The sequence below is a fragment of the Triturus cristatus genome, chromosome 4_1, assembly GCF_964204655.1.
Source record: "Triturus cristatus chromosome 4_1, aTriCri1.1, whole genome shotgun sequence".
NCBI lineage: Eukaryota > Metazoa > Chordata > Amphibia > Caudata > Salamandridae > Triturus > Triturus cristatus.
The window spans coordinates 978567062-978580273 of NC_140585.1; the positions used below are offsets into that span (position 1 = coordinate 978567062).

The 13212-nt window shown below is 47.8% G+C and overlaps 1 protein-coding gene across 1 annotated transcript in view; it reads left to right on the top strand.

Annotated features, from left to right (window-relative positions):
* Window positions 1-12739, top strand: part of LOC146855932 (lysozyme C, kidney isozyme-like) — a gene marked incomplete at its 5' end in the record, with an annotated part of 138049 nt that extends 125310 nt beyond the window's left edge. Inside the window, one exon of the mRNA XM_085651188.1 lies at window positions 11421-12739. Coding sequence (XP_085507314.1) covers window positions 11421-11499 — 79 coding nt within the window. The remainder of the gene's footprint in view (window positions 1-11420) is intronic.
* Between the last annotated feature and the right edge of the window lie 473 nt (window positions 12740-13212).

The window sequence follows — 13212 nt, forward strand, 5'->3', positions numbered from 1 at the left end:
TGCCTGTGTATATTTTGTTTTTCACTATTGAAAGGCTATCTGTCCCATTGAGCTTATCACTGGGGTTGCACTGTAATATTTTTACATGTGTAGCTTTCCATAGGGACACAATGGAAAAATGGAGTTTAGGCTTTCTGAACTCAGAATTTATAAACACACCTTTTGGTAAAAGTTTTTTTTTTAATTCTGTGTTTTAAAATGCCACTTTTAGAAAGTGGGCATTTTCTTGCCTTACCATTCAGTGTGCCTCTGGCTGTTTGTGTATTCGGCGTCTGATGGTTAAGTGACAGAAGCTGGGATGTGCATTCACTGTTGATAATCACTAGGGGGGTTGAGGTGTGTCCTGCTTGCCTGGGTGACTCGTCACTGGGCTGAATAGACCTGGTCTGAATTTAGAGTGGAGGGAGGCGTTTCGCTTGCACCTAAATAGGCTGTGTCTCCTTTTTCACAATGCTGTATCTGCCCCCTGTGGTCATGTTGCATCAGGGAGGACAGGACTGGTTTGGACTGGGTTCAGTGACCCTTACAGCAAAGAGAACAATGACAAAATGGGGTATAAGTATCGCACCTAAAACCCCAGGACTTTAGATTACTTCAAGAAACAAGAGCACACTGCCAAGAAGAAGAGCGGAAGGACTGTGTGAGGAGCGCTGCCTTTTCTGTTTGAGGGTTGGGTTGGCCTGCAGTTGCTTCTTCTGTCAGTGGTGGAGGAGTCTTTTTGCCCAGCTGTGGTATACTGCTTGTGAAGAATCTCCAAAGGCTTGTGTGTGCTGGCCTCCTGTTGGAAGTCTCAAGGATACAAACAACTTCAGGAAAGATCCTTGTGGGGTCAAAAAGTGGCCTGCCGGGAAAGAGGGCTGGAAGCTGTGTGAGGAGGGCTGCCTCTGATTTGTGTGGTGTGCAACGGCCTGCAGTTGCTGCTCCTGGCTGGGGCAGTGGAAGACTAGACTGTTCTTCATCTTTTCAATCAAAGAACATATGGAGTGCTTTGAGATACTTCCCTCTTCATTATTATTGTCTAAAAGTGAAAAGGCGTGAGGAGCGCTTCGTATGCTGCCCAGTGCATTGTGAGCGCTTTGTGGTGGCCCTGATTCACGGCCAGTGAAGCACATGGTGAGCGCTCCCAGTTTTGCACAATCCTCTTTGCTGCTGTCAAGGAAAGGATGCAGTGCCCTCATGAGCGCTTTCTTTTCTAAAAAAGGGAAAAGGCAGAGCGGCCGCTACTCCGCGACTGCCAGGCACTGCCTAGTAACTGGCTAAGAGCAGAGAAGATTTCTAGTTTGGGCAAGGCCGATCATCAGTGGAGCCAGCGCTGAAAACAGTCCCCAGTGTTGTCGGGTAACCAACACGGCCGCCCGGAGTTTCGGCCGTTGCCTAGCAACCACCCGGAAAAAGAGAGAGAAGTAAGGCGGTGGCTGCCGGCAACATCGACGTACCAGCAAGTGTGGAGGGAGCTATTTGATTACGCTGAAGCTGAGGTGCTCGAGGTGTGTGGACTCGGAAGGAGAGTAAGTCCATGGCGAGGGAGATCTTGGAAATTGGTCACCTGCATGTGGAAGGGACAGGCCTGAAGAAAGAGCAGTTCGTCCGGGAGGCCTTGGAGGGCTCCGGACATGCTACACTGTGGTGAGGGAGACTGTAGGGGTCCGCAGCAGCACCATGCGGTCACAGGAAGCTGTTCTGAGTTATTCTAACACATGATGCCCAGAGGAGGCTCCTCGTGGTATTCCATTGTATGGGTGCCACCCCACCTTCTCCTATGGCATACCTGGGGTGGCGCTGAGTGGCCGCGATTGTTGCTGCCTTTCTGGTCCAGATGGGCTCTGATTAAAATACACAGGAGTGCTTCTATAAACTACCATAATTCCACTAGAAGGAGAGCAGAGACTCATATCATAATTGGAATCCCTAAAGTAATGCATAGCCTATAATAGACGCGCTGATGCGCTATCTCTATGGGTTCCCTGCAGTTGTAAGAGATTTACCCTATGTGTTTAGGATGGTATTGATATGGTGATTCTTATGTTTTGGGTGCATTATAAAAATTGCTTCACATTTGTGCCCTGATATAAAGGGGGTATTTAGGATGATAAGCACAGTGATAATGTTGTCCTAATGTTTTCATGACGGATGCAACTCACAAGAATTGACTTATGTGCACTACATATACTGTTATGACCATTACCTTATAGAAAAGTGATTTATGATCTATATGATGTCATGACAATCACCTGGTTGGTGAAGTGATTTTTGTAATTGTGGTCTTAAGTGTTTTATGTACAATACAAAGGATATTTTTATATAACCTTGTGTGGAATCTCTTTTTGTGGTGTGCCTATTTTGTCACTGGTGTTTTTGTGTGTTGCGCAAACGCTTTACACATTGCCTCTGGGATAAGCCTGACTTCTCAGCCAAGCCTACAAGGGGGTGAGCAGGGGTTATCTGGTGTGCGTAACTCTCTTACCCTAGCTAGAGTGGTGGTTTCTGCCTGTCTTAGGTGCATACCTTAGCCAACCAGATACCCCATTTCTAACAATCCATCACTAAATTGATTTGGCAATTTTAACATATTTAAATTTTAACTGCAATATTGTTTTGATGATGCTGTTTACATACCACATGCACATTTCCCTGAAGAATGGCTTTTTAATTGTGCCAAGCAAACAATGGTGAGCTTGAGAGTCCTCTCAGAAATCTGCTTGAGTAATTAGGAGTTAGGTTGTTTTCACGTTGAGACAGCTTGGCCTTGTTCATATTAGCGCTGAGGCTTCTTTCTTTATAGTTTTAAAAATGTACAGTACTGACAATGGACAATATTTCTACTCAAGTATAATTTTCATACATGCACTACTTCTCCTCCACACAAGTATGGCTTCTGTTCTATCAGTGTTTGTGCTTGACAGAATGTGTTACATCAAGGGCCACACACACAAATTTCAAGGACTTCTGCGGAAGCAAATATCTTCCACTACTTTCCCTTGAGGTTAATCTTTAGTATCTGAAAGAGACTGTTAGTTATAGATTCCTTACCTTAGAATAGATACCTCAGAATTACCCCCAGGTGTCAGACTGGATCTGGAGTATTGTTTCTCAGTAGTACCCCTGCACGTTGGTAAGTGGCATCGGTCGACTCCGCTTCTATCATCGGCATCGTGTTCACCAGGATGACGTTGTGGTGTCTATATAGATGTCGCCCCTGCGCGCTGACGTCAGTTCTTTATTTTTCCATGCCAGTCTGGTGCAGATCCGGAGAGAGATACACCTTTAGTCACTTTTTGATTAATCTTTCTTTGACTTTTGTCAGCTTCTTTTTCTGAGTCTTTGACTCCTGGTGCATGAGGGATGTCCCATCGATGAACCAACTTCAAGCCTTGCGAGGCCTGTCACAAACTGATGTCTGTGACGGATCCGCACCTTGTGTGCCTCCGGTGCCTGGAGCACAACCACGACCCGAAGTCGTGCTCCGACTGTCGGGCCATAAATCCCAAATCTTTGCGGGAGCGGTCCTAAAAGCTCTTGGAGGCCCTGCACTCAGATCCGTGTCATTCCTGGTCCCATTTGAGAGGAAGGTCTCGATACCGGTCGCGGAGCCCCCGCACGTCGTCGCACTCCAGGTCGTCGGGTAAGTCCAAGCACAAGAAGAAGGCAAAGAAGCACCGTCGCTCTTCGCCTTCTCCCAGTCGGTCGGCTGACGCGATGCGGGACCTGGAGCCTCGTCGCTCGAAGTCTCCGACTTCGGTGCCTCCTTCTGGGACAACTTCGTTCCTCTCTCCCTTTCCAGGAGCCGGAGCGTCCCCTGCCCAGCTTCGTGCATTTTACGAAGCCCGCCACTCCATCTTTGGGCAGCCCAACTCCTCTGATGTGCTTTTGTGCCTCGCGGAGCAGCACAGGGGTCCTGGGCCTTTTGATGTCGGCAGCTCCGGCCCTGGCGCCGAAGGACCTCTGTGGATCCAGGCCTGGATCCGGATCGACACTGGTCGACCTTACTTGACCTTCTCCGGTGCAGATCCCAGCAACGACGCCCCCGGCCGATGCCGTCCTCATCCTCACTTCCGAGATGGAGCCAGATCGACATCAGCCGACGTCGAATCCAACGCTGAAGGGTACATTTGTTCATCCCTGGTGTTCCATATCACCCAGAAGGTAGTGATGAGGATTGGGAGGGGTCTTCTGACCGTTTGGCAGACCAGCTAGAAGAGCCAGACTGGCTAGAGGACCTGGGTGACGCCAGTGGTCTTGACACTTCTCTTGACCTTGGCATGCTTTCTCCCCCTACCGTGGCTATGGAGGAGGGAGCATCCTATGCTGTGGTGGTGAGAAGGGCAGCTGAGGCCCCTGGGCCTGCAGCTCTCTTCAGTGGCAGTCAGGACTAATTTCCTGATGTAGGTGCTTCAACCGGCGGCGACTTCATCTGAGCCCCTTTTGCCGTTCAATGAAGCCCTCACTGACGTCCTTCTGGGCACATGGTCCAAGCCCAGCACATGGGCTCCTGTGGAACGGACGATTTCCTGCCGCCACTGCCCGGCTCCAGATGACCCAGTTTTCCTCACCCAACACCCTTCTCTAGAGAGCTTGGTGGTCAAAGCCTCTTCATCTAAAGGTGCATTCCCTTCTCCTCCCCCAGATAGGGAATCCAAGAGGCTGGATCATCTTGGGAAGCGCATGTTCTCTTCCTCCAGCTTTTCACTGCGGTCGACAATACCGCATGCCTCTTGGTCCAATACACCCATACCATCTGGGATACGGTTGCGCAGGTGCTGCCTCAGTGCCCGGAGGAGGCCCGGGCTGTTCTCTCCCAAGCAGTTGTGGATGGGAGAGACGCAGCCGAATTCACGATTCGCTGTGGACTGGATATCACCGACTCACTGGGCAGAACGAGTGCCACGTCGGTAGCCCTTCAGCGCTACACCTGGTTGAGGATGTCTGGCTTTTCGGGGGATGTCGAGGCAACCCTACTGGACATTCCCTTTGATGGCTGTCGCCTTTTTGGTGACAAGGCAGACTCAGCGCTGGAGCACTTTAAGGATTCTCGAGCTACAGCCAAGTCCTTGGGCCTCACAGTGACGACCCGTCCACCTCATTCTGCTTTCCGCCCCTTTTGTGGCTACAGAAGGGACACCCCAACATGTCCAGCCAAGACCAGCCACGGGTTCACGCAAGTTATCCAGACTTAGCGTGGCACTGGACGTGGGACCCAGCAACGTTGGTCTGGTGGCCAGTAGGCAGGCCAATCCACCCTTCCCACCCCTATAGCCACCTCCAAACCTTCCTAATCTGACCTTGGAGGGCCATCAGAAGTCAGTGGGCAGCAGGGTTTGCCATCACCTCCACCACTGGCAAACCATCACGTCGGACAGGTGAGTTTTGCAGATAGTCTGAATGGGCTACTCCTTCCCCTTCGAGACGACCCCTCCATCCATGCCACCGTCTTTCGATCCCATGTCGGAGGATCATTTGGCACTTCTCAACAGGGACGTTTCGGCTCTCTTGGCCAAGGGAGCCATTGAGAGGGTTCCTACGCCAAAAGTAGGTTGTGGTTGTTATTCCCGCTACTTTCTGGTGCCCAAAAATGACAGAGGCCTGAGTCCAATTCTAGATCTCAGGGCCCTCAACCACTTCCTCCAGAAGGAGATGTTCAAAATGCTAACCGTGGCTCAGGTCCTGTCTGCCCTCGATACTGGAGACTGGATGGTGGCGCTGGACTTGCAGGATGCCTATTTTCACATCCTGTCCTGCCAGCCCACAGACGCTACCTACGGTTCACGGTAGGCCACGAGCATTTTCAGTTCACTGTGCTCCCCTTTGGTCTTACCAGCACCGCTAGGGTGTTCACTAAAGTGATGGCGGTGGTTGCAGCTCATCTGTGCAGACCAGGGGTTCTAGTCTTCCCCTATCTCGACGACTGGCTGTTGAAGGCGGGCTTGCCCCAGGCTGTCGTTTCCCACCTCCAGACTACGGCGGGCCTCCTGCACTCGCTGGGTTTCACTATCAACATGACAAAGTCACACCTGACTCCCTCTCAGACGCTTCCTTTATCCGGAGCTGTTCTGGACACAGTGCACTTTTGGGCCTATCCTCCCAAGCAGCGAGTCCTGGATATTCGGGCTATGATACCGATGTTTCAGCCTCTATCCCAGATTTCGGTGAGGATGACTCTGAGGCTGCTGGGCCTCATGGCCTCCTGCATCCTGCTGGTGGATCATGCCAGATGGCATATGCGGGCTCTGCAGTGGGACCTGAATTTCCAGTGGGCGCAGCATCAGGGCAATCTTTCCGACTATATCCAGATCTGGGAAGGAACTGCACAACAGCTGCAGTGGTGGTTAACAAACCAAGCTTGGGTCAGAGGCAGATCCCTCTCCCTTCCTAAACCAGACATCACAGTTGTAACAGCTGCGTCACTCCTGGGATGAGGCGGCCATCTGGGAGAGGCAGAGATCAGCGGCGTCCGGGCTCCATATCAACCTGCTGGAGCTCCGGGCGATTCGTCTGGCACTGAAGGCATTCCTTCCCTCTCTCAAAGGGAAAGTGGTGCAGCTGTTCACAGACAACCCCACCGCCATGTGGTACTGCAACAAACAGGGCGGGGTGGGGTTGTGGACCCTATGTCAAGAGGCTCTTCATCCCTAGACATGGCTGGAGCATCAGGGCATGACCCTGGTGGTTCAACACCTGGCAGGTTCTCTGAACGCCAGGGCGGACGAACTCAGCCGCCAGTGCCTGGTGGATCACAAATGGCATCTTCACTTGGAGGTGCTGCAAGGTCTCTTTTAGCGGTGGGAAGAGCCTTGGTTAGAACTGTTCAACACCGAAGAGATTGAGCAATGTCAGCAATTCTGCACGTTGGAATTTCCAAGGCGGCACTCGCTCGGCGACGCTTTTCATCGTGAGTGAAACTGCCGCCTCCTGTATACCTTTCCGCCTGGACCACTTCTGCCCAGAGAGTTGAAGAAGATCAAGCGCGACCAGGCCCAAGTCATTCTTGTGGCTCCCGACTGGGCACGAAGAGTCTGGAACCCATAGCTCCTGAGCATGGCCATCGATCCTCCACTCAGACTGCCTCTTTGGGAGGATCTTCTGTCACAGCAGCAGGGGAGGGTTCTTCACCCGAACCTGTCCAGCCTCAACCTCCTTGCTTGGAGATTGAGTGGTGATAAGTGACAGCTTTTGACCTTCCTCCCAAAGTCTGTGAAGCTATCTTGGCAGCCTGGCGTCCCTCCACTAAGACGGTATACGCCTGTTGATGGAATAAGTTTGTGGCATGGTGCACAGCAAAGGCTGTGAATCCCCTTTCTGCCCCTTGTTTAGAGATCTTATTGTACATACTTTCTTTGGCCCAGCAGAACTCTGCCCAGGGCACTCTTAAGGCCTATCTTTCAGCCATCTCTGCTTTCCTTGAGCTTCCAGATCAGCCATCTTTGTTCAAGTCCCCTATTGTACAGAGATTTCTCAAGAGCATTACTCATCTCTTTCCTCCTTCTCCTTTCGTAATGCCACAGTGGGACTTGAACCTGGTCTTAAGCTACCTTTTGTGTGCTCCCTTCGAGCCTCTTCACAACTGTCCTCTCAGGCTCCTCACTCTGAAGACAGCTTTCCTTGTTGCCATCACCTCTGCTCCCAGAATCTTCTAAGTCCCCTTTTTTATCTGTGCATCCGGACAAAGTGTTGCTTCCCAAAGTGGTCACATCCTTTCACATTGGACAAACCATTACTTTGCCCACCTTTTTCCCTCCTCTGCACCCTTCCAAGGAAGATGAGAGACTCAACCATCTGGACCCCAAGCCTGCGCTATCGTTATATCTTGATCGCATGAAAGTTTTCCGGGTGGACGATCAACTCTTCGTTGGCTATGTGGGTGCCAAGAAAGGTCGGGCCATTCAAAAGTGGACCATCTCTTAATGGGTTGTCCTTTGTATAAAAATCTGCTATGCTTTGGAGAAGAAGGAACCTCCAGTGGGGCTCCGTGCTCATTCTACCAGGGCTATGGCAGCCACCACTGCTCTTGCTCGCGGAGTTCCACTTCTTGACATCTGTCAGGCAGCTACGTGGGCATCCTTGCACACATTCACCAGACATTACTGCCTGAACAGCCAAGTCCGAAGGGATGGCTATTTTACCTGTTCTGTCTTCCAGGACTTTCTGGTGTGAACTTCGTTCGCAGATCCTCCTCCGGGGCTGGTATTGCTGGGGTATCTATTCTAAAGTAAGGAATCTTTAACTAACAGTCTCTTTCAGATGTACAAATTACTTACCTTAGGTAACGATGTATCTGTAAGAGACATATGTTAGTTATAGATTCCTTACTGCCCCACCCATCCTCCACGGCTTGCAAACAGACTTCTAGGGACAGGGACTCCCTTGCAGTGCCTTAGTTTAGCGCACCAGTGGTCAGTGTCTTGCATGGCTCTGCGCTTCTGGCGTGGAAAGTTGTGTCAGAACTGACGTCAGCGCAGGGGTGCGGTGTCTGTATAGACACTGCAACGTCATTCCGGCGAACACTAGGCCGACGACGGATGCAGAGTCTACCGACGCCACCTACCGACATGCAGGGGTACTGTTGAGAAAAAGTTGTCCAGATCCAGTCTGATGCATGGGGGTAATTCTAAGGAATCTATACTAAGGTAAGGAATCTATAACTAACATATGTCTCTTACAGATACATCGTTACCGAAGGTAAGTAACTTGTTCATCAGAAGAAATGACTGATACCGGGGAATAACCCTAGGGGGAAATTAGGCTGGAGAGAGAGAGAGAGAGCAATGGTTTTGGTGTACCCAGATCTTTTGTGAAAAGGATCGGGTGGGTGTTAATTATTCTAAACAGGACTACTCAAGTTCTAGTAGCAACGCACACTCCTTCAGTCAGGAGAGGTATCTGCAGCAAGAACGCAATCATTTCAGACAACCATACATGGATGCTTTACAGACAGCTGGAAGTGTGAATCCTTAATGAAACATACCACACAACAAAAACTAGAAGACATTCGAGTCTATGTGAAGGGCCCTTGAGCACTGACCCCTGTGCTGAATTCTGAGTGCGTATCCTTTAGCCTCTGCTCAGATTATACCAAAATCTTTATCTGTCCTTAATGTTTTGTTTCTTCATACAACTGGTCCTTTTCCTTTAGCCATGGCTTTCCTATTCAAACTCAAATTGGTAGGGAGTAATTTAAGAAAAAGGGGATACCAAAACTAGAAGTGCCCGGTTAGTGCACTAACTCGAGGACCATGTAATGTGCTGAAATACCAGGACCGTAAAGTTGCAAAACATAGTCATAGTCAAGGCGATGGGGGCACGGCGGTACCTGCTGATCAACCATGTTCTAGGGTTCAGGATTGTTGGAAGCTGTCCGGAAGAGACGGAGTTCCAAGAATGGTTGATGGCTCCCAGCTTCCAGGCTAAAATATCCAGGTTACTGTTGCAGGTGGCAGGGCTCAGAACTCACAAACGGCACTGATGAGAGACACAGCTCTCACTGAAGGTACACTGACTAAGCCAATCAGGGGACTGAGTTTAAAATTAGTATTTGTAGCCTGTCAAGCAAGTGTTAATCTGGGGCCTTCTTGAAGATTACGTATTATTTCCTGTCAATTAGATGGATGTCTCTGGCAGGAGACTGGGGCAGGAAATAGAAGGTTGAGTAAACAAACAAATTAGGCCCTGGAGCCTTCTCAATGATTACTGAGTGTTTCCTGCCAATTAGAAAGCCCTCTTTGGCAGGAGACTGGGGAAGGAAATGGAAGCCTTTCATTAGATGTCAGGGCAGTTGAACAAATAAACAACAAGCAAACATATCAGGTAACCTTAAGGTCAGCAGGAAACAGAGGCTTTTAATTAATCGGTGGCAGAAAATTGAGACCTCAATTATATGGCACGGCAGCTGAACAAATAAACAACAAGCAATGAGGCAACTTTGAGGTCATTAGGAAACAGAGGCTTTTAACTAATAAGCACAATGTGTTTGCTCAAACAGAAATTCTGAGCATTTGCACTTAAACAGGCCTTGTAACATCACACTCAAACTAAAGTACATAGCATGCCCAAACAAAAGTGCACAGCAGAGTACATGGCATCTGCCCAACGAGGAAATAGTGAAAAGTGCACAGAAGAGCGCATGGCACCTGCCAACCAGAACATATGGAACCTGTACAACTAGAAAACAGTGGCACCAATGGGGAACAAACAGCACAGGCAAACAAGGGTATGACACAATATTTCTCTTATATGCATAAACTTCTTTGTTGAACGAGAAGAATACAGGGGCATATCATCAAGGGCTTTATCTATGCTTTAAAAGCCAGAAAAGCGGAGATAAAACCAACGCCTTATCAGCAAGAGGGTGCTAACATGCGTATTCGCATGTTAGCACCCTTTTACACTACCTTTGTATCTCTAATGAGATGCATAGTGGGCATTCCTGACATACACTACATGTCAGGAGAGCAATAACGTGTCTTTGCGCTGTCAGCAAGGATGCCCTTGCATTTTAGCAGACGTTAGTTTTTGGAGAAAACTGCTGTTTGCTCCAAAAACTAACGTCTGCTAAAATCCTGACTAAGCCACCCCTAACAATGGGGGTGGATTATGCTGATACGACCACAGGGTCGTATCAGCAAGGTTATCGCCCTTTTGCAGGGAACATCGCTGGAAAACCAGCGATGTTCCCTGCAAAACGGCGATAACATCGCTATCTCTGGAATTTTTATCGCCCTGGAGCAGCGCGTTGATGATAACGCGCTACCAGGGCGATAAAAAGCAGGGATAGCCAGCGGTAAGAATATTATCTGATATGGCCCACAGTTAGTAAAGCTGTGTGGTAAATCACGATTCACTGGGTTCATCCAAGAACTCTGCATCAGCACAGGCTATATAAGCAGATGTTTTTGACAATGTGCTTTATTTAAAAAAATGTATTAAATTAGTAATTCCTACAGAAATAAATTCCCACTTTCCTGCATCGCATCCACTATATGATAGTTAAAATTTTTTTAGGAATTTCTTTTTCCAAACCTGCATTCAGCCATCCAGGACTCATTACCAGGCTGTTGGCACCCACAATGAACCAGCTTGCATGTTCCCTTTCAAATTAGCTAGGGGTCTAATAGCGATGAGTATCACCATTTCGATCGTCAACAAATGTAGGGGTAGCCATCTCATCCTAGGCACATAAGAGTTGAGAACAAATATTTGGCTGGAGAGCGAAAATTGTTTTCTTTTTCTTTTGTCTGTGAATTGTCCTGTACATCATTACAATGTGCCCCAGTTTTAAAATAAGTGTTTAATTCTTCCTCTCATTGGCGCATGAAATATTCATAGAGCCTATAATTTCCGTACAATAATAAAAAAATGTTTTTGCTACTATTTCTTCTCTGTTTTTTTAGTGTGATCACATCTAACCAGGCACATTTTTTACCCCACAGGGTTGCATGGAACACTCATTGCAAAGGAAAAGATCTCTCTGATTGGATCAAAGACTGCCAACTAAAAATTGCTGGATAATAATCACAAATGTTTGTTACAAGAAACATCCAAATGATAATCATTATGCCATTGCATCATTCTTTATAACATGTTATAGGAAGATCCAGTGATACCCTTTTTCTGCATGCTTATTTCCCCCCACTTAAGAGATGACAATAATGCAGCTTTGATATCATGAGCAGATCATTAGCAAGAGCTGTGGTAGCATTTACAGTTTTCTAAATGATGGCTTTGCATATGTGCCCTGTAGTGTTTGGACTTGGTTCTGTGATTCCCTTTCATTTATATTGCAATATATTTTTGTTCTATTGCACCACAAATAACTGGACGTTTTAAGTACAATCTTACATTGGTAAATGTCTGTTTATCTAATGTGAGGATGGTAACATAGAAAAATGATTTCAATGTTTTCCTTTATTTTTTCGCCTCATGAAATCAAGGCAGCATCCATCTTGTCAATCCTGCAGGACAAATCAGAAATACCGGCCTTGTTCAGTGAATTCAAACTAAGCCCATTCTAAATAGAAACTAGATTGAATTATATGCATTTTCTGGTGTCTAGATAAATATGTTATACTCGTATCAGATTATAGTACTTTACTCACACCTATGCCACAATATTGTTTTCACACGTTATGCTGCACTGATGTGCACAAAGACCTGACAACTTTGAAAATACTTTTATGTCTGAGAAAGGCCTTGAAAGGGCAGTGTCTGGAGTGGGTGGTGAGGCTTTCAACGCATCATTGCCTTGCCAACCATGGAGGGGCGAGGCTTACAGCCTGGCACTACCCAAACCTACCTTACCACATACACAAATAACAAGCGCTTCTGAGGCTGCCGCTGACACCATAGGGAGGTTGTAGAAACCTTGATGGACGTTTATTGCCTTGAGCTTCCAAACACCAGCATGAAACCAGCTCTCTCCAGAGTTTCCATCTCACTTTGTGCCCATGGGTGATATCAGTTCTCCAGAAGACTATGTGAAGACAGCTGATATTGTTTGAGACACTATGGCATGGCACTGTGCTAGCTGGAACATCTAGTGCATGAGGGATTCCTGCAGTACTGTATCTGTCTACAGTTTTGGCACACCATATTTTCATTCAGTCATTCCTGCCGCCACACTGCATTGCAGGCTTGGAATGGAAATGTGAATAACAAGGATGTGGGTTGTTGCCTCACCGTACTCTCCAACCACAGCACCAACAGGAGTAGAATCATTGTTTAAATAAAGGATTCTGTCACAAGCAATAAATGCTGATGAATGACTGTTTTTTACAGATGACTTAAGATTGTTTTGAAACCATGATATACCCTATGGTACATAAAAGGTGGTGCAAACAGCGGGTGACACGAACTAGAGTTTGGGGAGTGCTTATTGCATATTATGATAACGGCCATGGATTAATTCACTGTCATGTTACTCAGTTTCCTATATGTGACTCAAGCACTCTTTACAATTAGGAGGAGACAATTATACAACTAAAAGTATGTGCCATCACCTTTTCCCCTGGCCTAATACTGACAGAGCCAATTAAATTCAAACTAGAAGGGAAGTGGTCTGGGCTGCATTTATTGGGCAACCTTCGGGTGGGCAGTGACTAAGAAAGGGGCTGTAGGAATTGCACTTATACGGCTACTCAGGAGACATCTCCCAGTCTTGGTGTGAGAAGCTGTAAAGTTCCTACACTGCCAAAGTTGGAGAACCACTGATAGCAAATAGGTCTA